Below are 26210 nucleotides of genomic sequence, written 5' to 3'. Positions count from 1 at the left end.
GCCTGCCTTATATATAATGTAGCGTCGGGAGCACATTAATATGGTGCATATATTTTGCGGTGGGGCGTCTCTGGACAGCACGAAGTTTAGAACCTGTGAAGGTGCTAAAACAGCTCTGCCGGAGGACTGGTTTTATTCCCTAAGAAAGATGTGAGGCTACGAATGCTCCATTTCAGCCTCTCATGTCTTTTCTGCACTGTTTCCCACGGAAGCGCACCCTCCCGGGCCCTCCTGAGTGTTTAGAGCTGTCAGCAGTCTGCGGGATGCCAGAGGAACCAGGTGGGCACGGGGTCCTACATGACTGTCTGCAGGAGGTCGTAGGAATTCCTACTTTGTGGTGGCCCAGGGCTGTCACCCGAAGCTTACTCAGGCCATAGTCCCTCTCATCTGGGTCGCTCTCGTGTTTTCTCCATCGGCAACACAGATGCTGGAATATCATGGTCATGTGGCTAAAGATGATCAGAGGTGGGGGCAGAACTGGCCTTTCATGGAAAGTCATGATGAGCTGATACCTCTGAAACTTCCACACTTGGTTGGATATTGATTTTACCTCAAAGAATGTATTGCTGAAATAGAGATGAGAGAGAATCAAGCGAGAAACTCCACTCCTTTCTGAGGCACCAGAGCCTGCCCTCCCCCGGCCTCCACTCTGTCCCAAGCCCTCTGAGGAAGGACCCACTTACTTAAAGACTGCGATGAGCAGGTTGACCAGCAGGATGTTCGCCACTAAAAGATAGCAGGCCATGATGGCCGGCACAATCCAGGCTCCTGTCTTGCAGGGAGGCAACTGGATTATTTTGCCATCCTCCCGGGTCTCATTCTGTCCACAGGGAGCTGAAGGAAGCAACAGAAGCAAGAAATGAGAAACCGTGGTGCTGTGATAAAAAAAAAGGGGGGGGGGGACTGATTTGAATGAGAGAGGGTTTTTTTTTTTAGATGGAGGAAAAAGACAGCCATCTCAAAACAAACAGAAAAGAAAAAAAACAAAAGAATTCTAAAAAAGCCAAAATAGAAAAATGAAAGCTTTGTGAATATCCCAAGGGATAGCAGAGGGGAGCTGGTTCAGCCTGTCTCCCGAGTTGTCACCCGACATGAAAGAGATGTTGGGACCCCTGCTTGCTCATGCTGTCCCTTGCCCCCAACACTCACTGAACGATACTTGCTGTCATAAGGAAGCCTGGTGAGGGCTTTCCTGGGGAGAGGCCCCGGGGTGCAGAGTCTCACTGCCCCAGCAAGTTACTTCCAAAATGTGCTATGGAGGTCGCAGCCTCCAGGCAGCTGTAAGAGCTGCGGCCGGGTGGGCGGGGGGGGGGCTGGGGGCGGGAGATTACTGATTGGAATTAACACCGAGGCAGCAGTTAATTGCTGCGGGAAACAACCCAGGGGCTCCGAGCTAACGATGTGCTGTCTCAGCATGGAAGGCATAAAACAGGGCAGCGCCTTGGGAAGTATTTGGAGGGCTTGTCGCTCAGTGCCCCTGATGGATGGCATTTCGCCGGGAGGCCAGTGAGAAGTGATGAGCTGGGACCCTGAAGACCTTCGTTACCTGCCTTTTCCCGGTAGCATTTCCATTCCCAAAATGTGCTTTTCAAGGGCCCAGGGCACGAAACCCCACTGCACTGAATAAATGGGCGAGCGGGGGGCGGGGGGGTGGGAAGAAATTTCTGGAGGTGGGGGTGAGGAGGGAGGTGATGTGTGGGACTGGGGGAGCGTGAGTAATGTGCTAATTAGGCCTGCTTGGAGTTTCCAGGTAAATTCAGGGGAAAGGCAAATCCTTGACAGAGCTCCTTGGTGCTGCACAGAGAACGTGGCCGAGGAGTGAGATCACGCCCCGAGGTGAGCGGGGGAGAGGTGAGGTCGTTCTCCCTCTCCAGCTGCCGGCTGTTGGCTTTCGAAGGCGGCCTGTCTGTGCAAAGCAGGTGGGGCATGCAGTGGTCTCAGCAGTCACCACAGACAGCTTTTGAAGATCTGCCAGGAAGGTCTGCAATGTTGGCCCAGAATCTTGGCTGGAGTATCTGGCAAAGGGGGGGGGTCCATTCCCTTCTCAAGAGCTAACGTTGCTATGCGGTGTACTCCATTATGGTTCTCAACCCTGGCTGCACTGGGGAGCTTTTAAATACGCCAATGCCCCGTTCCACCCCCAGACAACTGAATCTGAATCTCTGAGGGTGGCCCAGGCAAGGGTAGGTATTTCTTTTAAAACTTCCCAGGTGCAGGGGCGCCTGGGTGGCTCAGTTGGTTAAGTGACTGCCTTCGGCTCAGGTCATGATCCTGGGGTCCCGGGATCGAGTCCCACATCGGGCTGCCTGCTGAGCAGGGAGTCTGCTTCTCCCTCTGAACCTCTTGCCTCTCGTGCTCTCTATCTCTCATTCTCTCTCTCTCTCAAATAAATAAATAAAATCTTTAAAAAAAAAAAGAAAAAAAAAAACAAAAAAAAAAACTTCCCAGGTGCCACTCAGGAGAGTCCACTGAGCTAGACTTAGGCTGGCAAGCGTATGCTCTCAAGCCCAAAAATGCACGTTCTTAGCCTAAGAGGGGTTTAATAATGTCAGGACACTAAGACACTGTTTTTTATGGCCAGAAAAGAAGCTTCCTTTGGATCAGCCTGCAAGGCGATTGTGTGCTGGAGTCAGGTGAGTTCCAACAGCAAGGCATCGTTGTTATTGGCGGTTGGGGAACTAAACAAGAGAGTCCTCTGGAAGGCGCTGATCATTTATTCCCTTGGAAGGAAAACCTAGTGACGGAGGACCCCATGTGCTTCAAGATGAAGTCTGAACCCTGAGGGTGGCTGGCCCCGGGCCATCTCTTGCCACTTCCTACCCCTCCCTCAGCGCGCAAACTGGACTGAGTCTCTTGCGGTTCCTAGAAATGTCATGCTCTCTCTTACTTCCTGATTTTCAGCCATGCTTCTTTTGCTTCCAGAAGGCCCCTCGGAAACCTTGCTCCCACTCCCATGCTCCACCCGGGTGCATCCTGTTGAGTTTTCAAAGTTCACTCTGGAGCTTTCTGGAGCCCACCCCAGCTCACTTTCTGGCCCTTTCCAGCCAAGACTGGGGCACATACTGACAGAGACTCTCTGCCTGGCTAAGCCCTGCTCAGGCTCTTTTTCAGCTGGGCCTGGACTCATTGTCAGTTTCAGCGAGAATCCTGCTAAGCCAGTTTGGCTAGAATTCCCACCCTTAGTCACTCATCACCATCAATATCTGGTCCATTTTCTCATCCTCCACCATTCCCCAGCCTGTGTCTTGATCACCTTTGGCCGGCCCTCGCCAAGACGCCGGTTTGGCCGGTAGGGCCAGATCCCCCTTACCCTGGTATTTCCTCTTCCCTGATTTTCCATCTACTGACCTACCTGTCGATTTCCAGTTTCCCTGGCTGCATTCAGAGCAGGGCCTGATCTCTCTCTCCTATGGCGAACCGCCATTGTAGTAGCTCCCCACCCCCTTGAACAAAGTCTCCCTTGCCATCTTCCCCAGGAAATGCTGATCCCAGTTCTTTACGTGGGATGCTCAAAAGTGAAGGACAGTAGGGACTCGGGAAAGCATAGTATGTACCAGGCTCTGCTCTGGGCACCTCACGAGGGGTGACATGCCTTACCCAAGATCACAGAGCTAATAAGGGATAATGCCAGAACCATTCAAACATTCATCCAAAAAATACTAAGTTCTTGCCATGGGCCAGCATAACGGGGACTGGAGATGCGGTGATGAATGACGAAGTGAGTCCTGTCTTCTCTCTGGCCCCACAGCCTGTAAGTACTCTGATTTATCTCATGTGGCCTTTCCAAGGTAGTAATACATAATAATAGTAGTGACCACCTAGTGCATGCTTAAATATCAGGCCCTGTACTATGAGCTTTACTTATATCGCCTTATTTGAATCGTGACAACATTTTGACACAATAGATATACTTATCCCCATTTCACAGACGAAGAACGGAGGCCCAGAGAGCTTTAGGATCCCTGTCAGGATCTCAGAGACAGAAAGAACAGAGTCAGGAGGTCCAGGCAAGCCTTCTTGACTACGCAGTCCCCATTATGCCTCTGAAGAAAGGGCCAACATAGGGTGGAGGGGAGTCTTTCTATTATAAACAAATGCAGACACAAGCTGATAGACGTCGGAATTTTGCTTGTTTCCATCAACATGAATAATGGCCTGAGCTGTTCAGATGAGGCAACAAATGTACTGAACACTGAAATTCGGAGTGTGAAGAAAGAAATTTGATTCACATTATAGGTATCAGATGTAGGCACCCACGTCGCAAAGATTAAGATGCATGCCCTTTTGATTTCATCCTATGATATATGGGAAAAGAAACATTTTTTTTCAATGTACACACTACCTCATCCCCAAAGAGTAACAGAAATTTAAAATGAAACACTAAGCAGTGTTTGATATGATCAGCACCATCCTTAAAAATATGATGAAGAAGGATATTTCTCCAAGATTGTCCCTTCCCCTCCTGTCTTAAGAAACGTCTCAAAAGCTTATTCCAGATCACAGGCAATGGAATAAAGAGCTTAGCTGAGTGTATGACTACATTTATCCTATCTTTTTTTTTTTTTTAAAGAAAGGATTTTCAACTAAAAATCCATCTTGAGAAGATAACAAGACAAGGAGGATTTCGCCACCTCCTTTCAAAAACCCATACAGTTTGCCAGAGGATCTAGAATTCCATTGGCTCAGCTCCTATGCCTTACTCCAAGGATGAATTAGATTTAGATGGCTCTGCTCTTTTCTCACACAACGCGTTTTTTGGGCAAGATAACTAGAGATGCCTTCCTTCGTATGACTACACCCTTCTAGAAGCTTCCTGATCTCAATGTCTTAGATGGTGGTGGGGCCAGACAGGAGTTTTCTTTATGGAAGTGTGGGGCAACTTTCTGTTCCTTTCAAGAGGGCTACCATCTTGTCTCCCAGTAATAGAGGACAGGAAGAGCAGGGAAGCTCCAACTTTGTAGAGTCAAAAGCACCATCTGCCTTTGACTTCTTTTGCGGGTCATTTCGTTTCCCTCCCCCTAGCCAAACTGCTAGGTAAGAGGCAAAGTAGTAGTGACGTAGCACAAAGGTAACTGTCAGGAAGGAGAGGAGGCCTCAGTTTCTCCATCTGTGAATGGAGGGATCAGGACCATGGCTATTCCCTACAGCACGGGGCACACACGACAACTCAGGAAGTCCAAGACCATTTTAGAATACAGGAACAGGGCCCTAAATAACACTGAGGCGGAGAGTGAGCGACTGATGACCTTTTCAAATCCCCTTTGATCTCCCTGATGCCATCAGAGAGAATACATCAGTTTGAGGATAATATTTCTGTAACACTCTCTTCGTGTCTGCTAAACCCCCTTGTTAGTGAAAATTGGGCAGCCTGGAAGGCTCAAACAACTGGACAGAATTTCACAACAACGTGGCTGTCATTCTGTTTATTTTATGGTTATCTTCTGTTTCTATCAAATCACACTGATTTTTCAACTTATGGCCGTGACAATACATTTTTAAAAATAATTTAGGTTTGAAAAAGAAGCCAATTTCTCTAAAACCATCAAAGAGTGGAACACATTTCTACAAAACAATGAATGGTTTATGTGACTAACAATGGAAAAATGCTGGACTAGAAGATTTCCCAGCCCATCTAGCCCTGTTATTCTATTACTCTGTGTTTCTGTGACGAGGAGCCAAAGACCAGAATAACTCTCAGACTGGATCATCCATCCCTGGGGCTAACTGTAGGTCACTTGTAGAAGCCTTGTTCTTTCCACTCCTGGCACAAAAGCAATCAAATGATTAGCCCCCACTGCCTGACATGGAACCCAGCCACCATCAGGGAGTCGGGGGCACCAGCGACAAAGGCTTTGACTCTTCAGGGTTTCTGGTCTACTTGCTATTTGCACCCATGTTCAGCCTTGAGCTACTTAAAAAGCACTATTAAACTGAATACGCCTCATTTTTTCATCCAGTGAATTAGAAAGCAGACTGTCACAAGCCTAGGTAGGGCAGGTGTGAGTTGTGGGTGGGGGCAGGGCACGCATTATGGGGGAAAATTCAATTCTCTCGGTTGTCTTGGTTCTGTGGTCTTGCTATTCTATACATGCAGTTTACCTGGAGACAAAATTGTCATTTTTTTGCTGTTATTTGAGAAGCTTCCTTGGTAATTCATTCTTTGGGATCAGGAATTAGTATCAGGAAGATTCTGGGCAAGTCTTGCTGGGGCAGGATGTAGCCTGTCGCACATGTCTGCGAGTTTGTTGCCATGACACACTGGATCGACTACATTAATAGCTCCAGTTTCTCTCCTCCCCCCATATCCAAGCTCCTTTGCCGTACGATTTGGCAGTTTCTCTCACTAAGCAGGTAAAAATTATTTCTTTGCTCCTTGCTTCTGGGTTTGCCCATGTGAGTGTCTTTGGCCAATGGGATGTTAGCAAATGTGATCCATACAGACCCCAGGGAAAACCCTTGAGTGTTTCTGTTTCCCCTCTTCCTCCCCAGTCATAGCCATGAGGAACATGCCCGAGCTAGCCTGCTGGAGGATGAAACACATGGGCCTCTGATTCCAGTCACTTCTGTCGTTGAAGCTCAGACTGTTCTGGATCAGCTGACAGCCAGCTGAGTCCCTGGCACGTGACCAAGCCCAGCCAAGACCAGGAGAACTGTCCAGCCAACTCACATCCTCCTGAACTCGACACGTGCTTACAGCTTTAAGCCACCGCCTTCTGGGGTGGTGGGTCCCACAGCTTTAGCGATAGGTAATGTCTGTATCCATGGCCAACAGATAATGTCAATATATACCTGATACACACACTCAACTTCCTTTGCACTGCTCACAGCTAGGACAGGCAGCCTGCCTTTCAAGGTGGACAAAGCCCTAAGTTCTTCACTACCCCCCCCCCCCGCCCTTCCCAGTTTGGGGCCATTCCCATCATTACCCAAAGAGGAGCAAATTCACTGAATGACCAGTGACTAATCAGACTCTGTCTTTAGAACTTAAACTTAAACTGAGGTGCAGGAACTTTAGGGAGAGGATGCCAGGGGCTTCCCTGAAAGATAACTGGAGTCAGACCAGAGTTAGGTCATGTCAAAGGAAAGCAAGCCATTGGGAGAGAAGGAGCGGGAGTGAGCGGAGGAAGGAAGGGGAGGGCCGGGGGCACGACGGACTGACTGAGGCTGGAGGGAAGTGGTGAGAAAAGCAGACGAGAGCGGTCCTGTCTGCAGAGTCTCGCTCCCCCAAACCACTTCCAGTTTCACTTCCAGTCAGCTCACATCATGCTTCGTTTCCTGTCTTTGAATGTCTCTGCGGTTTCCTCTTATACACGGAGAGTCGGTCTTTCTCCATTTATTCTAGTTCGCGTGGGTTTTGTTTTCTCACAACTACCATTTTTCTCTGGTTGAGGGCAGTCATTAACACCTTAGAGAGAATCAGCGCCTGGGGCTGGAAGTTTCATCAGAGGGGACAATGATCCAGAGCGCTGGGAATTCATGGCAGTTAGGGAGGGGGCTCAGGGCAAGGTTTGGAAGGACAGAAATAAAAAGCATTTAACTTAGAGTTTTACTGAGGGCTCACCTCACTCCTTTTGAGATTTGCCTAAAAAACTAGGATTAGATGAGCTTTTTTCTTCTTCAGACCAAAACAAAAACAAAACAAAAGCCTGAGAAAAAGTCAAATAAATGATTTACTCTCCCAGATCTATGTGCCACTGTCCACCCCACCGTCATTCTTGACTGGGAGTTTCCTGTCCCAGCTCCTCCTGTGGCCACAATACCCTCTCCCCTTCCGTCACAGATGTGGGGAGCTTGAATCCATTCTCACTGCCTTCACCGGGGAAGGCTTCCCCAGTGGGTCCACCCCACTGTAGCCGTCACGCCACGGGAATATGCTTCTTGTTTTTGTTTGAAAAGGGATTGCGTGATTTTTCAGAAACCCACACATCTATTCTGTAAGGTGTCCGGAGAGGGAAGAGCCAGGCTCTTCTTCAAGAGGGAGCGTCTTATCAAAAGAACCAGCAATCTCCCTGCAGGGCTTTCTGTGCCGAGAAGGATCAGTCCAGAGCGCCGGACTGTTCATGTCTCTGTGTGGATGTACATCACGGACACGAAGCTAGACCGGTTCCACAAAAGTGATCCGTGGCTCCTGCCGATTCCCATGGGTTCGTGCCCCTGGAGTTATAGGACTTCAAGGGAAACAATCAGTGTGGCCCCTAATACTCAGTAAGGCATTTACAAGCAGACACGAGTTCCCGCTGACATTCTTTATGAATTCCCTGGACAACAACAACGCAAGAGACGCATTTCTACTCACAGATCATGCTCCCGGCTCTGTGTGCTGGCACATTTCCCTCTTGTGGCCCTCGGTCCCTTCCTGCCCAGGCTCTGTTTGCCCCACCCCCTCTCCTGTTACCTTAAGGCCAGGCTGCCCCCTTGTCTCTGTTTACTGTTAAAACGTGAGCTTTTCACACTTCTACGGATGCTCCTCAAACAGCAGAGAATCCAAATCATAGTTGGTCCACGTTCTCCTTAAACCTAAACTCCCCGGGGGCGGGCTCACCGGTTCCCATCACTTGCTGCCATATTGTGAGTACAAGTCCAGCTGTATGCTGCATATAAACAGCATTGTGATTCTAGTACACAGTTGGGGGCAGTACACCTACATATAGTAGATTAACAACTTTTTTCTCTCCCAGGGCAACACTGACACACGCCAGTTACAATCAACACTTTCACCTTAAACGAGAGATCTGTTAAAAATAAGAAATTTGGGTGCGGGTCAAGTGGAGACACAAGGTGGGGGGTACAGGGAGGTGCAGGATGGGAAAAGCGTTTTGCTGTTAATCATGGTTTGAATATTGTAAATAATCACATTGGCGTACATTTCCCATTCGGGGATCTACCTATAACGGATCCATCTTACTAAGTCACCGTTCTGCAGTCCCTGGACACAAGGCACTGACCGGGGTGAGCTCAGTCTGAGTCCTAGATCAGGTATTTTGCCATCTGTGTACTACAGAGTGTACTACTCAGTATACTACTGAGTAGGTCAATTCCTGTATCTCAGCCTCAGTGTCCTCACGTCTAAGCCTGATGTCATAATAGTAGAAATAATATTAATAATCATGATGCATGTCCAGCTTCCCTCATCATTCACTCAAGCACTTACAGAGTCTCTACCCTGTTCTGAGGGCTTGGGGTACACCAGTGATGGCACAGCAGAGACCCCTGCCCTTCCACAGCCTGCGCTGGGAAAGGGGTGGTGGTGGGGGGGCGGGGGGGGCAGAAAATAAATAGCATAATGAGTAAACAAAGTCGTGTGTAGGTGATAAGCAATGTGGAAGAAAAAAGGGCAAGGCAAGGGCCGGGCAAGAAGGATCAGGAGGGCGTGTGGGTGGCTGGGAGCCACACGGAGAAGGAGACGTGGGAGCAGATGAGGGGGTTGGTCAAGAGGCTTTCTGGCCACAGGGTGCTTGAGGCAGCAGGCACAGCCCGTGCAAAGGCCCTGGGGCAGTCGCGTGCCTACTGCATTCTGTGAGCCACAGGTGCGTTCTCGTGTGTGAAGTAGTGCAGGGGACAGGAGCTGAAGAAGAAGAAAGAGCACTGAGGGGTGGAGGGAGGGCATTATGTGGGGCATTGGGTAGGACCTCCCAGGATCCAGTCAGAGAGTGATAAGGTGCTATTACTTACTGTCATCCTTCCTGGCTCTAAAGAACCAGTAATTCCCCTTCACCCAGTTTAGCTCCTGCCTGATGGTTTCTTGTCCTACTAAATAAGCCCTCTCTTCATGGCTTCTGTTTTTTTCTCAACAGCTCCCCGATGCCCTTAAATGAAATCGGGACCAAACCCCTGTCTCCAGGTGGGAGGGCTGAAGCTGGCTGAATTTTGGTGCTGCGCACTCTGCAACAGGGACTCTTGGACTCCCCTCTGCATCCCCCTGCCAGAAAGCAACGGGGTGCTCATCAAAACCCGTGCCCACGATCCCACCCACGTGAAGAACTGTCCTGCCTTTACTGACCAAACAGCCTCCTGCTTAGGGAGAGCTGACTTCTAATCCGACTTGAGCGAAATCACCTTTTCTAGACAGAAGAAACGTTCACGGTGTGAGCCTGGGGGAGGGAACAGGGTTCTCTCCAATGGCTTCGGAACACAAACCCGCCTTTTCTGGTTGCAGTGAAACCCCTTAGCCACAGCTCCTTAGTGCCAATGGCCGTACCCGTTGTGTCAAAGACCACCAAGCTCAGGGACAGGTGGACCCCCTCAGTTCCTTAAGTGTCTTAACCTTTCCTGGCACAGGACTCCCAACCAAGAGCTGTGGCCAGCGGTTAGTCTGAAAAATGTGTGGACAGCTGTACTCAGCAGTGTGCGTAGCTCTTGCACGGTTTATGAAGAGAAAGGGTGGATTTAAGTTCACAGTTCCCGAAGACAGGAAGGTTGTGATTGCTTTTGCGAGTGAAATAGAGGGTTTTGTAGCGACTGTATTTTCCTCTCAGACCTGGGTACTCCCCACCCCACCCACGGATGTGGCTGTTTTCGCAAATGAACTGCTGAGTTGACCATGTTGCTTAGCGTGCTGGAGGATAAGATGACTTCACTTTGTCACTGCACAGAGCACATACCACTGATGTGACAGCTAACCTGTATTTGTTTTTTTTTTAAAAACACGGCCACCCCATTTTTTAACAAGTTTATGCTTCACGCAGCTCCACTCCAAATAACCCCGGGTGGTGACATTTCCTGTAGCCAGACCTTCGGGACTGAACACTAAATTACAAGCAGTATAAAGTGGGCTAGTTTCCGAGGCCTGCCTAGAAAAGGAACGAGTTGGGCTTCCCCACCCTATCCCTTGCCTAATGATGAAGCAAAGGCTGTTCTCTGGGCTTTCTGGTGGACCAGCTTGTGGGGAGTTTATAACTGAATGTTCTTTCTTTCCCCATATATTGTACACCATTGAGTGAAAGGAGAATGATGAATATGCAGGCTCTGTGTTGCACACTCGGTGATGACACATACACGTGTGTGTGTGTGTGTGTGTGTGCGCACAGCCATGCCCAGGAAGAGAGGAGTGAGGGGAGCTAAAAGAGAGCTGTGGGGTCAAGTTCAGCTTGACTGCTAAGTTAGCTAGCAAGATACAGAGGAGCTGCCTCCTGTGTGCATTTAACATCTGACCTGGCTACAGTCAAATCCCAGTGTGAGATGCACTGCTACTGAAGGCAGGAGAAAACCAATGTCTGATGGAACAAGAGCGATCACTGTTCCATGGGGCCACAAGAGGACATACCAACGTGGACAGACATAAGGCAGATGTTCATCTACGGCCTTTCAAAGAACAGGGTTGATATGGGTCTGATGAAATAAGTTTCAGACTCAGGTACAGCAAGGATTTAGAATTATATAGCAAACAAACTGTAGTTACAACCAACTCGGAGATTCTATGTCAGATTCTATGCCAAATGCTTTCACATCTATTAGCTCATTTAATCATTGTAGTAACAAATACGTTTATAAAAAAGATATTAAGGTTACAGAGGCTGAACATTAAGACAACATGGTGAAAATCCTGCAAGAAACACTTGAGGATTTCTCATCTGTTCATTTACTTTTTAAAATTCCATTTGACAATTAATAAAACACTTGCTATATTCCAGGAATTATTCTGCATGCTTTATAGAACTTTAGCTCCTAAAAAAATATGAGAAAAAATAATATAAGGTAGTGCCATTCGACAATTAATAAAACACTTGCTATATTCCAGGAATTATTCTGCATGCTTTATAGACTTTAGCTCCTAAAAAAATATGAGAAAAAATAATATAAGGTAGTGTCTTAGTGAGTTCAAACTGTCCTAACAAAATGCCATGGACTGGGGGGGGGGGGCTTACACAACAGATATTAACTTCTCCCAACTCTGGAGGCTGGGAAGCCTAAGACCGAGGTGCCAGGTGAGTTGGTTCTCCAGTGAGAGCCCTCTCTCTGGTTTGCAGATGGCCATTTTCTCATCATGTCCTCAAATGGTAGAGAGAGAGGAAGCAAGCCTTCCCCTGTCTCTTATTAAATGGGCACTAATCTCATCATGAGGGTCCCTCTCATCTCCTCTAAATCTAATTACCTTCCGAAGGTCTCCTCACAGTCATGCTGGGGGTTAGGGATTCAACACATACATTTTGGGAGAAATAATTAAGTCCATAACAGGTAGGTACTATTATGTCCATTTTACAGATAAGTAAACTGAGACACAAATAGGAAGTCACCTGCTCAACGGCACACGGCTAGTAAGAGGCCTCAGAGCCTGGATTCAAACCTAAGACATTCCATCATCTTAGCTACCATACTGTTTCATTTCTCATGATGAGGGAGTCGACAGCTATGTTAAAGTTGAATGTCCAGACATCTTCATATAGACTTTCCTTGTGTTCCATTCTTTTGTCTGGGTCAGGGGCCCCCAAAGGGTGATGTCCATAGGGAATACTCTGTATAAAGACTTCTGAGAGTAAGTTTGAGCATAAGTAATTTTTGGCCAACACGCTTACTTTAGAACCACATCTCTGTGGATAATACATTCAATGTAAATGGAAAATGTAGATTGATCACCACAAATAGAGTGCAAGAAATTACAAAGCCCAGTTTTCATTTTATTGACTGTCCACTGTTGCTTTTGGAAATGAATAAACTGATATTTTTTGCAAGAGGCATGAACAATTAATTCCTGGCCAGGACGTGCCATTCACAGGGTGTTGGACAAGCTGCTTCATCTTGTAGGCTCGAAGACTCGATCTCAGTCCTCTTCAGGTCTCCCTTATCCCAGTCAACTGTGTAAACAGGCTGTTTTAAACCCAAGGACACAGAGATCTCCCCACTTCACTAGAAGGGGTAGATGGCCCAAGCATAAGCAGTGGGCTTAGGCACAGCTGTTTGCACCCGCTGTGACCGATGGCTTCATTTAGCATCATGGTGTTGGGTTTGCAGTAGGATCTCTGCTGCGAAGAGGCCGAGGAAGGGCCTCAAATAATGTATAATCAATGAACAAAGCCAAATCTTGTTTTGCTGTGTGTCATGAACACTTAGCCTATTACTTCACGTTATTAGGTGAGCGAAGGAACTGGTTATATCCATGGTTGCCATGGATATGCACTGCTCCAACTGATCCCAGATCATAATATGATGTGGAGTTGAGGACTATCAAGCAAAGGGACCCGGCTTTACCAACCGATGGAAGTGTGGGAGTATCTGAGCTCAAGCAACATTTGGCTATATTCTGTCTTCTCCGCCCAAGAGAATCCTGGTGTAAATTAAGTTGATTAAGTATTGGGCCATTCTGACATGACCACATCACTGCTGGATAGAGTAGATCCAAGCACCAAATGTCCATGGGACGTCCAGCAAGTCATTTAAGAGTAGAGAGAAGCCAGCCAATTACAAATCAAGTACTGGATTCCAAACAGCTCCAGCACAGCAATGCTGTTTCCAGTCTCTCAACATTCTCCTCTGTTGCTCCATTGTCTTTTATTCTCTTTCATTTCTATGCTGATTTTTTGAAGACATTCTGAGGTCAATTTTCTGTTCCCCCAGAATAACAATGCCATTCGTTTTGAGCTGGCCAGAAGATCCAACGTCCCCCTCCTGCATGTCCTAGCAAATGCAAAGCCCTTGACATCCACTTTGAGGTTTGACAGGGAAAGCCTCTTCTCTCCAGATTCTCAAACTGTTGTGAAAGCTGGTCTCCGTCAATGCTGCCATACTGCATCTAGAAACGCACGAGAGGCAGAGGGCCCCGGACCCATGCTCTGGACCCAGCAGCCTGGATTCAAATCCCAGCTCTGCCATTTGTTAGCTGGGTAACCAATGGCAGGCCACTGAGGCTCTCTGGGCCTCACTTTCCTCTACTGTAAGTTAGGTGATAATCACACCTACCTCAAGAGCGTTGCTGCAAAGGGAAATGAGTTGTTGATCCACAGAGAGCTTTGTGCCCAATACATAGTGAGCACTCAGTAAATGTCAGCCATTTCTGTAAGAGGCCCTCTGGCTGAGAGGCCCCCAGCCCAGGCTCCTGAGCCAGCTGCCAGGTCTCAAAGTCCAGCTCTAACTCCCGAGTAGCTGTGCACCTGAGGCCAAGTTACTTACTAGGTCAAGCCATGTGACTGGTTTCTACGGAAATGGCAATGTCACAGGGTTCAATCTAGTGTGTGCGAGATATTCTTTGTGCCTCCGTTCACTTGTCCATTAAAACCAGGGGCCATAACCCCACCTCCTAGGATTATTATGGGGAGTAAAGGAGGGTGCATTCACAAGCATGTGGGACAGTGCTTGATATATAGAGAGGCTCCTTAAGTATTTGCTCTTATTATTTGTGTTACCCTCACATCTCATTACCGCTTGACACAAACTGTCCCCAAGAAGAGCCTGCTTAGCAATCATTCTTTTTGCTTCTGTCACTCCACCTTTCTGGCCCCTGTGCAATGCCCGTCTTGTCCTTCAAGGCTTGGTCTCAGTCCGTCAACTGCCCCCCACCCCCCACATTCCCTCCATTGCTACCATGCCTTCCGGCATTTGTATCTTACCAAGGACGCGATGTTTCCCATTACCCGCCTGTGTTTCCCATGGTATCTTTGTCTTCTTCACATATTGACCCTGGGGTGTGAGGGTCTAGGGAGGACATGACATTTCTTCTATGTTGTGTTTTTCCAAGGGGTGATTATTTTCTATCTTTAGAAAAAAATCCTTCCGTTCTATCCAAGTGTGGGACCTCCTAGAGTCTTCCTAGATGTGTGTTTTTTTAAACAGACTTAAAAAATAATTTAAATAACTTTAGACTTATAGAAAAGTTGCAAAGCTAGTACAAAGAATTCCCAAATGCCCTTTACCCAGTGTCCTCTAATGTTAAAATCGTCTGCAACCATTTTACATTTGCCAAAACGAAGACATCTACATGGGTCCACTTCTATTAACCAAACTTCAGACTTGATCCAACATTTTACTTGTTTTCCACTAAAGTCCTTTCTCTCTCACAGAATCTTATTCAGGACTCTATGTTGCATTTGGTCATTCGGTCCCCTTAGTCTCCTCTGGTTTGTGACAGTTCTTAGTCTTCCTTGTTTTTCATGACCTTGACAGTCTTGAGGAATTGCAGTCCAGCATTTTGCAGAGTGTTACTTGATTTGAGTTTATCTGTTTTTTTCCCCCTAATGATTAGACTGGGGTTATGGACTTTTGGGAGGAACATCAGAAACGTCAAATGTCCTTCTCATATTATTTTGGGAGTATAGGATACCAATATGACTTCTCATTGGTGATGTCAACCTTGATACCTCTGTGGGTCTACGATTTTCACATAGAATTTGGCATGTTAAAGTTACTGAGAGACCATCCAAACACTCATAGTAAGTAGCTACATTGCCAAAAATCACAGCATGTTGAAGCACTGAACAGGCCTGCTCGGTTCTCAACCTTATCAGACCCAACACCTTTTTTAAAATAATAAATATTTTCAAATGCCTTGTTTACTATTCTGAGAAAAAAAATTTATAGATGGTATAATTTATCTGTACTCATGATCAATGAGTACAGAAAAATCAACATAATGTCCTCATTTTAATATAAAGGGACAATCAAAGGAAAATGACGTGTAATAAAATAATAAACATTTCCATACATAAATGCTCAGGTCTGACTATTCTACAAGCCCTAGTGATGCGGTCAGATGCTTACACCTATATGAAGGCCATTCACAAATGAGACAGGCACAAATGTACAGACTGATCAGGGACTCAAGGGCAATGACTGGCACTGTCACTGGTGAGCTGATTTTTCTCAAGGGGTAAACCACCCTCGGGAAAGCTCCAAAGCCAACAAAATAACCATCACCCTCAATTTTCATGGTGTTTTATTCCTGGGAAAATTCACTGCTTACGAAAACCATGCAAAAATATTGTGCCCTCAAAAGTACAATGGAGTTAGGCTCCGATAATCATAACCAGGTTTTCCACTTACATGTGTGTGTGCTGGAACAGTGCAAAGCTGTGTGGGACAGAGAACAATGCTCGATTGTGGAAATGTCCTGTGCATTGTAGGACGTGGGCCTTCCTTGGACTCCCCCTACCACATGCCAGTGGTGTACCCGAATCAGAGACGGCAAAGAGACAGACTCCTTGACTTTCAAGATAAAATTTCCAAACTATGGGGGCCATGCTGCCCCATTTAAGACCACCACCGATTGTCGATGTTCAATGGCTTCTATTCATACCTAGGAGCTGGGCTCGGGTCCATGTAGCCAGCACAGGAGGGCAAAACTTAGCCTGGAAGTCAGGTCTGCCAGTTCCTAACCTGCATAATCTGGTGCTTGTTGAACCCCCAACAGGATCCACTGGTAACTCTTGGATTGACGCTGGTTGATCAAATCATGCAACTCACATCACCTACACACACACCTATGCACACTCCTACACACATGCCTATACGCACCCCACCATCATCACCACAACTCACCTCCTGCACCTAACCCTTCATAGACTTTCCACTAAATATAGGAGAATATTCATTTCTTTACACTGGCCAAAAAGGCCTTGCTCAACTTGAACCTCATTTGCCCCTTCAGCTTTATTTCATGTAATTCCTCCCCTCTTGCATGTTATGCTTCTACCATGCTGGTCTTCTCTCAGTTACTGGCAAGAGTTACTTCCTTCCTGCTACAGGGCCTTGGCACATACTACCTGCGCCTCCCCCCCCCGCCCCCGCCCCAGCTCCTTTCCTACTTGTTGCCTGGCAAACTCCTTCTTATTCTGCATAGCATAGCTTAAAAGTCACTTATTCAGAAAGCCCTTCCCTCAGTCTCCTTGTTTAGATGTTCTAGTTTCTTCTATTTCTTGAATATACGCTTATCAGAGCTTACGATTAAGTATTTGTGTAGTTCTGTTTGAATCTGATGCCTCCACTAGGCTCCCCAAGATGCAGGAGCTTCACTGGCCTTCCTCATTATTGTATTCCCAGCACAGAGCGTAGGGCCTGGAACGGAGGAGTTTCTAAATCTTTGCAAACTCAAGAAGGGACGAATAATTGCGTTAGGTGTGTAGAATGACTCTTGGGTTGGCTAGAAGGCAGACACAATAGGGCACACAAAATCATGGCTTTTCATGACGGGCAGTAGCAATGGAACCTTGGTTCTACTTTGCTGGGAAGACAGAGAGGCATGCTAACTGAGACCGTTTCTTTTGGCTTCATTGTTTCAATGGGCTTGGTTTCAAAAGGACACCATAGCATAGAGGAGGCTGGGAGGTACCTCTGTTTAGATAATTCAAAGCTCCTGCATCTATCTGGAGCTAGCTTCCCTGCTAGAAGCAACTGGAGTTTCAACTAATAGCTTTGCAAGCTTCGGCTTTATAAGACTCAACTCTACAGGTACCCCTGGTACACTTCTTCCTTCCCCTGGTATTACCAATATCATCCTATCTCTGAATAGTCCTTGATATTGTGCCTTTTAAAGTGCAAGTTTTGTTTCATTCTTCCCCAAACTTCAGTCCTTTGGGTATTGCTTTCATTAATTTGGCACATCTGCACATCACCAGTGCTATTATTTATTAATGTTTTTCTTTGAACCCATCACGCCCTGACATTGATGCAGATTTTAGCTTCAAAACACACACTAATATGCATGAACTGCTGCATTGCTGGGGCTTGTTACATTCATTTGGGAAGGATTGCTCTCTTTCTTCACTGTGTTCCTGGGGGGGAGGCACACCAAAGCAGACCTCCTTACAGTCCTTAATTTGCTAAGAATCCTGACGAACAGAGAGGTCTGCTAACTTGTTCAAGGTCTCAGAGTTATCAGCGCTGACAGAACTGGGATTCAGAGTGTCTGGCTCCTGGCTCTGTCCTGGGCTGTCCCTGTCACACGAACTCAAACCATTCTTAACCGAGTTCTCCACACACACCAGGCACTCCATAAATGTGAATTGTGATGGGACTAATGATCACTCCTCAAAGCAGACTCTTCTGTAAGGCTTTTCCCCTGAGAATGTCATATCCAGTACATGCTGTTGGTACCTGGGGAGTCAACACCTTTTAGCTGGCTCTTCCCAATTTGTAATATTCTGAGCCATCTGTGAGCCATGTCTCATTTACAAATGCTTCATTCTTCTTATTTACATTACTGGGATGTTCACAGTTTTGATGATAAATGCTATCCTCCCATCCTCATAGGACTCAGGTAAATCTCCTCTTGGGAGGGATGACGTATTTTTCATGTGAGTGTCTAATTCATCCATGATGGTGCTTCTGAGAGTTGTCAAGGCATCACCATTCCAGGGCCATAGGAAACCTTCAGTGAGGCCCCAGGATGGATCCAACACTGGAGGGAGCTCCCCTCCTGACTCTGGAAGCCACCGACTTCTGGAAGATTCCCTGCCCTCCTGTCAGCACATGGTGGTGTGCTGTTTCCTAAACTATGGCAGAGCTGCTGATCCTGTTTTTAAATTGTCCATAATTTAGAATTAAGTCACATGCTGGACCCCAGGAATTCCACCATGACACGTTACACCAACTTGAGCTGCTTTTGACCTTAAACTCCAATCACACTGGTATTCTTTCTGATCCTTGCTGAACATATCTATATAATTCCAACCACATGGCATGGGTCCTTGCTGTTCCTTCTGACTGGAACATTCCCTCCCCAGTTCTTGCCACACCTATTTTCATCATTCATGTTTCAGCTCAATCTTATCTCTTCAAGGCCTTTCCCTGACCATCCTATGGGAAACTGCACCCTCAACTCCTCACACCAATGACCCCCTTGTCTATTACCTGGACTTACTTTCTTTATGGGCTTTGTTATGACCCCCAAATAGCTTATTTATTTGTCTACTAATGGCCCATCTCCCTCTTGCCCCAGTAGGATGTAGGTCCCACAAAAAGAAGAGATCTTTGCTTACTATTTTCTCTCCAGTGCCAACTAAGGCAACTTGATAGGTTGTTGTTAAGTACTTAAACTCAGGACTGGGGTCCAGTCCTCACAGTAAGATGCAGGGGAAAAGGAAGGACTGTAGGATCATATGGATGCAGACTTCTGTTTTCATGGAGAAATAAGAACACAGACTCAGGAGTTCAACAGGCCTAGGCTCCATTTCCACCTCTGTCTCCCCGGCCGTGTGCCAGAAGCAAGTTATTTCGTGTCGGCTCTTTATGCGCATCTGCGGTAAACCAGGATTCAGCTCCGGGATATCATGTGCCTGGGCCTGTGCCAACCCCGGTACTAGGATCTCAACAAATGTTAATTGACTTCCCTTCCCTTACAAATGCCAGAAGAAATCCATGAAACTCATGACAGCCCTTGTAACGCACTTGACAGCTAATAAAGAACTCGGGCGTCCTTATGTTTGGTACAATCGACGTAAGTATAACTACCATATATTTTTCACAAAGCAGTGACATTTTCGATACTTGGTTATCTTATGCAGACTCCTGAGAGGGGGTAGAGCCTTAAATCCACTGAAAAGAAGCAAGTCTTTTAGTGCATGACCTATTTGAGAGAGGTGTCCCTCCCCTGTATATTCAATTACTTGCTGTATAATAGAACTGTATGCACCACATATAGTTTGGTAGCTGAACACTATGTTCCTCAGGTGGCATAAGTGACTTTGAAGTACCTGTCAGCAACTGGCTTTCCTGGAAGCGTACTGCAACTACTCAGTTCACAGTGGCATTTTGCTTCGGAAGCCCTTGTTCAGAATATTAAAAAGGGCATGCAGCAGACTTCATTCCTTTGCTTCAAGGACTGTGATTTTGTAAAGTTGGACCCCGTGGTCTACTCAGGAGAGAGTCGCTGGCTCCAGCAAATGTTTAAAGATGGTTTTGAATTGGGTCCAGTGGTGCTCAAGCTGGTCAGTAACTATCACAACGGAGTCCGATCACGGGCAGTGTGGTTCTCCTTCCCGCTTCGTCCCAGATGATGATCTGGACTGATTGAACTGGACAATGTCACAGGACATCTGAGGTCACGCAAACCACTTTTTCTGTTAGTGCAGGATGGTGCTTTCCTGTTTTAAAAAAAAAGGTCATTGACTTTTCTCAGATATATACTTGGGAAGGGAAGAGTTGAAGTTTGCTAGACCCCGCCTAGATCAGCAACAGTTTTGGTGAATTCTGAATGATCAGTCAGGCCTCTGGATTCTTCTCATTCTTCACTGCAATGGCAGTTGGCTTTATTCTAGCCAAAACTGGTGCCCAAGAGCAGGAGATGGGACCTACGGGTGCTTGCCAAAGGTGGTTTGTCACGTTGGTCATTGTGATGCCATCATTGCGTGATGTCCGACTTGGTCTTTGGTCTGAAGACAATGAGCAGAGCAGAGGGGGATGTGGAACTCTGTACGGGATGGCACATGGGGGCTGGTGCACTTTGTTCCTGGCTTCAGGTTGTGAGGACTTAGGATCTTTTCGGATTTGTTTTCGAGGACTTTGCAGATGTCGAGAGCAACTCTCTTGTGACTTTTTTTTTTTTTTTTTTTTTTTTTGAGAAGCAAGAAGAGGTTGAATTTTGGATTCTGATAGACAAGGTTTGCTCAAGCTCAGCACTACTGACATTTTGGGTTGGCCAATTCTCTCTTGGGGGGGGCCGTCCTGTGCATCCCAAGATGTGTAGTAGCATTCCTGACCTCTATCATTACATGCTGCTAGCCCCTCCCAGTTGTGACAACCGAAAATACTTCTAGGCAGCCGAATGTCCCCTGGGGCCAGGGGGCAGGGCGAAACTGCCCCTGGTGGAGAACCGGTGGGGTAGACCTTCGCTGTGGGAGATTGCATGGTCACATGAAAACTTGGAATATTCTAGCTTCTCTTGGCTGTCCTGGGGCTTTAAGACCTTTGAGTGTCCTGGAAAATAGACTTCTGATAGACCTGCAGACAGGCAAAGGAGGAACTAAAGGAAAAGGTTTGAGAGGGTGGTTACCCAAATGCTCTTGATTCCTCTTCTCTGCTTCTTACCTCTCGTCTGCACCTGTTAGTCTTCTAGCAGTGAAGGGTGGGGGGGTGGCGCAGATGAGGGGCACCCTGGCTGAACTGGACAAGCTGGAGCTGGGGAGCCCAGTGCCTGCAGACTAAACTGGGAGGGCCTGAGGATTTTCGAACTTCAAGCCGGTCATCAGCGATTTACTGCCAGCAGGGTGAAAGAGTTTCTGGAGGCACTCCGGGCATCGGCTGGGGCCCTTGGCAAAACTGCTGTGTAGGCAAAGCTGTTTTTGCCACCACCTCTCTCTGTGAACCTCGCCCATGCCCTGTCTCACTTTCTCTGCCCTCTAGGCACACAGTCGCCTGAGCCTGCGGGGTCCTCTGGCTTTTCAAAGTCGGCCTTGCCCCGCCTGAGCCATCTGCTTCATTACCTGCCCCCATTCTAACTCTCCTTACCCAGATGCTGATTTCAGCTACTTCGGGGGTTAAGATTAAAGATTCAAATACCTCACACTAAGGGGAGAAGAGTCAGTAGGTTTAAACCACTGATTCGTTGAAGCTTGCTACTCCCCTTCTAGAAGACTCTTGGAAACAAAGGACTTTCCCGTGGCTCCTCTAGTTTCCCTGAAATGAGCATCCTGCCTGTGTCTTTTCCCAGTCACAGTCTCCCTGCCCGGCGAGCACAGCCTACATGATCCATAAACTGGAGAATTAACTTAGACAGGGGCTCCATGCAAGGTGAGCTGTGAGTTTTGCATCAAAAAAATGACCCAAATTCCTAAGCCTGGCCAACAAAGCCCTTTACAATCTCCCTTTCTAACCTCTTCTCCATTCATTCACTCGAACTTGGTGAAAAAGATGGGAAACAGACCCTGGTATCCAACTCTCCAAAAATGCGTTTTGTCCAGTGTATTTTGCTATACAAAGCAAACCAGACAAAAATGATATAATGCCACGTGTTGGCCCAGGTTAGGTCAAGGAGGCCTGGGAGCACCTTGCAGGGGGTACTAACCCAATGGCTGGTCCAGGGAGGGAGTCTCTCGGCTTTCTCAGTATGCCTATACTGGGCACACCTTGTTACCTCTTTCTCGCTTTGTACCTGACAGTCCCTCTGTCTAAATGCCCTCCCCTCTCCTGTCTGGAAAACTCTTCATGATCCAGCTTATCTGCTATCCCCAGGAGAATTTCTCTGATCATACTTTGTCCTCTCTTGCTTTGCTTTGCTTTGCCATGTCTCCCCCTGCTCACCCTCAAATGTGTTCTTTTCTTTAAGCTTAAACATCCATTCTATGGAAATAGTATCATGGTGATTTGCAATGATGTGTTTACTTGTCCGTCTTCCCCAGTACACTTTTTTCAAAGCTGAGGCAATGAAATATATCTCTTTTTAACCCCCAGCTCCTAGCACAGTGCCTGGCACACAGAAGGTCTCAGTAAACGTCACTGTATGAACGAGCTCATTCAAACTAGAATCTGGAAGATGTGACTGCAGGTTGCCTGCTTTATTCTCTTTTATCTTACATCGTGAGAATTCTATACGGAAGAGTCCATAAAACATATATGTCTGGTATAAAATGAAAACCCATGTAACCACAACCCGGGTCAAGAAATTGCTCCCCTCTATTCTTAACTCATCAGTGGGTGTCATCTACTCCAATTGAGTGTGTCATGAAGACAACTACTCAAAATTCCGTATCTGACCTGCAGTTATTGGGGTCTCCTGCAAAGCATGTCCTCAGCTTGAACCTCAGGCCCGAGATTCCAGATACCACAAATGTGGCTAAAAGCCAAGCAGTTCAGTCAAACATCACTTGGCAGACATGGCCTGAAATCTAGCCAGAGGAAGCTATTCGCTCCACTGGACAATATCTTGTACGAGATCTTGAGCACCTTACTCTCCCCCTACGTATCGAGGCTGCAGGTTTCTTTGGACTCTATCACATCTGAGAAAAAAACAATGAACATGTGAGCCTATCTGCTAATAGTTAACCTGCGTGGAGATCGGTCTATTTTTTGGTGGCTGTTAATACGGATCAGCTACAATCTGGCCATGTTACTGAAGGGGTGTACTCTGTTCTGCTCTGAGTAGAAAGCAGCCATTTGCCTCACTGCATTTGGTCAGAACACTGTGCCTTTGGGAAGGACTGCAGTTCCAGGAGGCATGGCAACCCCCTTCCGCACAGCACAGCTCCGAGCTGCCAGGGCTGTCTGCACGGGGCTCATCCAGTCCCACTGCGGGGCCGCCCAGCCCTCTCTTCCTTCCCCAGCTGCCCTCAGCAAGCAAGGGCCGGCCTGCCTGCCTTCTTCCATTCCTCTTTCCCTTTATCCCTCCCTTTCCCTTTCCCTTCCTTACAGCTGTCCAGCAATAATTCCTATACACAGACTAGAATAAGGACTTGTTCAGTAAATATTCCTAGAGCCTGGCTATAATTCTTTTCTTGAACATAAATTCAGCTAATTTCACTTTTCCTTCTGTGTGTGTGTGTGTGTGTGTGTGTGATGCATGAATCCACTATCACTGTATTTAACTTAACTCAAAACAATTTTGGGGGTAAAGCAGATAATAACCTTATCTCTTTCTCCTCCTTGCTTCACGGGGTTTAATTCGTGCAGGATTCTCTGAGCATCTACTATGGGACAAATACAATCTGAGATGCTGAGGCTACAGCAGGGAACGAGGCAGAGGTGGTCTCTTGTCTCATGGGGCTGGCATTTTAAAGGGTTTTATATTCTAGAACTGAGCTGTCCAATGTGGTAGCCACTAACAACATGCAGCTATTTAAATTAATTAAAATTAAATAAAATTTAATATTCACTGTCTTCGTACTGGCCACATTTCAAGGGCTCACTAACAACACGTGACTAGCAACTAGGTATTGGACAGTGCAGATCCAGACCAGTCCCATCACTGCAGAAGACTCTACTGAACAAGGCTATTCTGGAGGAATTTGCCAGACCCACTACCATTCTGAGACATTAAGAAATCCCCATAGCAATACTATGAGATGACTTATTATGATACCAGATCACGATTCCTTTACATACAACCCACCCTTTGAAACATGGAGCTTATGCCCTGCATGTCTGGAGCCAGTGAGTTTATTTTTATTTTGAGCATCCTGTTTTACTTACAAGACAGCTAAATCAGTGTGGCAGAAGAGCCTTTTGAAATACTCATTTTTTCCCTCCTGTCTTTCAAGCAGGTATTGGCTCCGTATCAGGGAAGGAGGGGCTGTAGGTCAGAATCCAGAAATAGCCTTTGAGTCTCTGGCTGCTTTTATGGTCCAAATGTACAAGCTCAGGACCTTCGAGCATTTGTAGAAGGGGCAACAGAAAGGAGGATTTGGGGAATAGGTAAACACGTCTCGGCAGAAGCAGGACTGGAGAGGAGGGAGAAATGTTTGTCTGTGCACACAGGTGAGGGGGTTTGAGAGGGAAGGCCAACTTGCATGTGCCTTGTGGGCTCAGGCTGCATGGTTTTCCTGGCCGTTTTGTTGTGGACAGTGGGATCCCAGAGGGATACAGTCTAGGATTTGGGACAGCGGGGAGACATCCTGAGTCCAGCAGACCTGAAGGGTCAAACCGACTGGGACGATGGACATTTTAGCAGCTACCTGTGTGCTAATTCCACTACCTCCTGCCCCCACTTCCACCTTAACCCACCTCTGGGAAGGTAATGAGGGTTGAGCCTCAGGTTGTGATTTTCCTCCAGCTTACGGGCATGCATGTTCAAAACAGAAATCAATGGAGTTATAATAAAAAATAAAGCTGATTTTCTGGCAGCACCTACATCTGTGGTCTGGGAGCCATACCCACTCCTCACGTGGTGTGGTTTCCTTGCACACTAACTCAACAACCACAGACCTCATCCCCTTTGGTCTGTTGTACTTGATTTGGTAAGGCAACATTTCTCCTGGAAGAAATAAAGGCACAAAGCAGTGTCACCTTCTGTATTTGGATAAAACGTCAAATAGGAAATTGATTCCATCCTGGAGCTCTGGTTTCGCAAGTTCATCCACGCAAGTAAGGGGGGAGAGGAAGCCCATGCCATCGCAGAACTGGATGGTTTCGATGAGGAGTTAGCAAACTATTGCCCACGGGCCAAATCTTGCTTGCCTCCTGTTTTAGTAAATAAAGTTTTGTTGGAACACAGCCACACCCATTAGTTTATTTATTGTTGTGTTGTGGAGTTACAATGTAGACGGTATGGCTCTCAGTACCACCTGACCTTTTATAGAAAAAAGTCTGCTGACCCTTTGGCTCAGATTAAAACCTCCTGACAGACTAAGACAGTGTCTATACATCTCCTGTTTCCTGGCAGGGCCTGCGTGGTGGAGGAGCAGGTGCAGAGCGGGGATCTGAAAATATGGTGGAAAAGAGTCTAAGGCTGAAATAAACCTTCCTGCTTCAAGAATGACCTCCTTCATGGACTCCTGGGAACATAATTCCTTGAGTTACAGAATCAACTTCAAGTGTTAAAGAAGGACAAGGTGCAAATCAGTCTCTGTCATCTGTATTGAGAGAGAGAATCTTGTTGCCTTGTTACAACAGATGACCAGATCGACTGTCTTGCTTTGTATATAGTCTGGGTGCCCATGGTCTCCTGCTCTGCCCTGCAAGGCAGGGTCCTGAAGCCTCCAATACACATGGCCTGTGTGCCTTTCTTAGGTGGAGTTCTTCCAGGAGTGACCCTCTGCAAAGGATTCACGTGAAAGTGATTTGTTAAGGCCGTGCTCCAAAAGAGAAACCAGACAGAAGAAAGGGGAGGAAACAGAATAAGTAGTGGGGAAAAAAAGAAAAAAAAAAACAAAAAAAAAAAAACAAGGTGCAATTTCAGATGAAGTCCAAGCCTTAGCCTGATCCTACTGGGATCTTTGGAGTACGAATTGCACTTCACATTCAAGAAGTGACTATGCAGTCCTAAAGATAGTAGCTTTTTTTTTTTAATTTTTTATTGTTATGTTAATCACCATATATTACATCATTAGTGTTTGATGTAGTGTTCCATGAGTCATTGTTTGTGCGTAACACCCAGTGCTCCACGCAGAACGTGCCCTCTTCAATACCCATCACCAGGCTGACCCATCCCCCTACCCTCCTCCCCTCTGGAACCCTCAGTTTGTTTCTCAGAGTCCAAGATAGTAGCTTTTCCACTAAAGCCAAGAGTCAAAGGAACTGGGCTTTTATGCCCTGTCATCCTTTCTTCGCCAGCAGGCAGCATGAGAGTATGGAGGCCCTGGAGGTACAAAAACTCTCAGGCGCTTTAGGCTCTTTGGGTGGTGAAGAGGCACCTGCAG

At 46.8% G+C, this 26210-nt stretch overlaps 1 protein-coding gene across 10 annotated transcripts in view; it reads right to left on the bottom strand.

Moving 5' to 3' along the window:
- Positions 1 to 26210, bottom strand: part of TRPM3 (transient receptor potential cation channel subfamily M member 3) — an 822204-nt gene that overhangs the window by 18375 nt on the left and 777619 nt on the right. For all 10 annotated transcript variants that reach the window (XM_027615317.2, XM_027615327.2, XM_027615328.2 and 7 more), the window contains 2 exons: positions 684 to 834; positions 367 to 566 (listed from right to left, as the gene is read on the bottom strand). In XM_027615317.2, the coding sequence (XP_027471118.1) occupies positions 367 to 566; positions 684 to 834 (351 nt within the window). The remainder of the gene's footprint in view (positions 1 to 366; positions 567 to 683; positions 835 to 26210) is intronic.

The sequence above is a fragment of the Zalophus californianus genome, chromosome 13 (genome assembly GCF_009762305.2).
Source record: "Zalophus californianus isolate mZalCal1 chromosome 13, mZalCal1.pri.v2, whole genome shotgun sequence".
Taxonomy (NCBI): Eukaryota; Metazoa; Chordata; class Mammalia; order Carnivora; family Otariidae; genus Zalophus; species Zalophus californianus.
The sequence above is the reverse complement of the archived record's forward strand: the minus strand, read 5'-3'. Positions and strand labels throughout refer to the sequence as shown.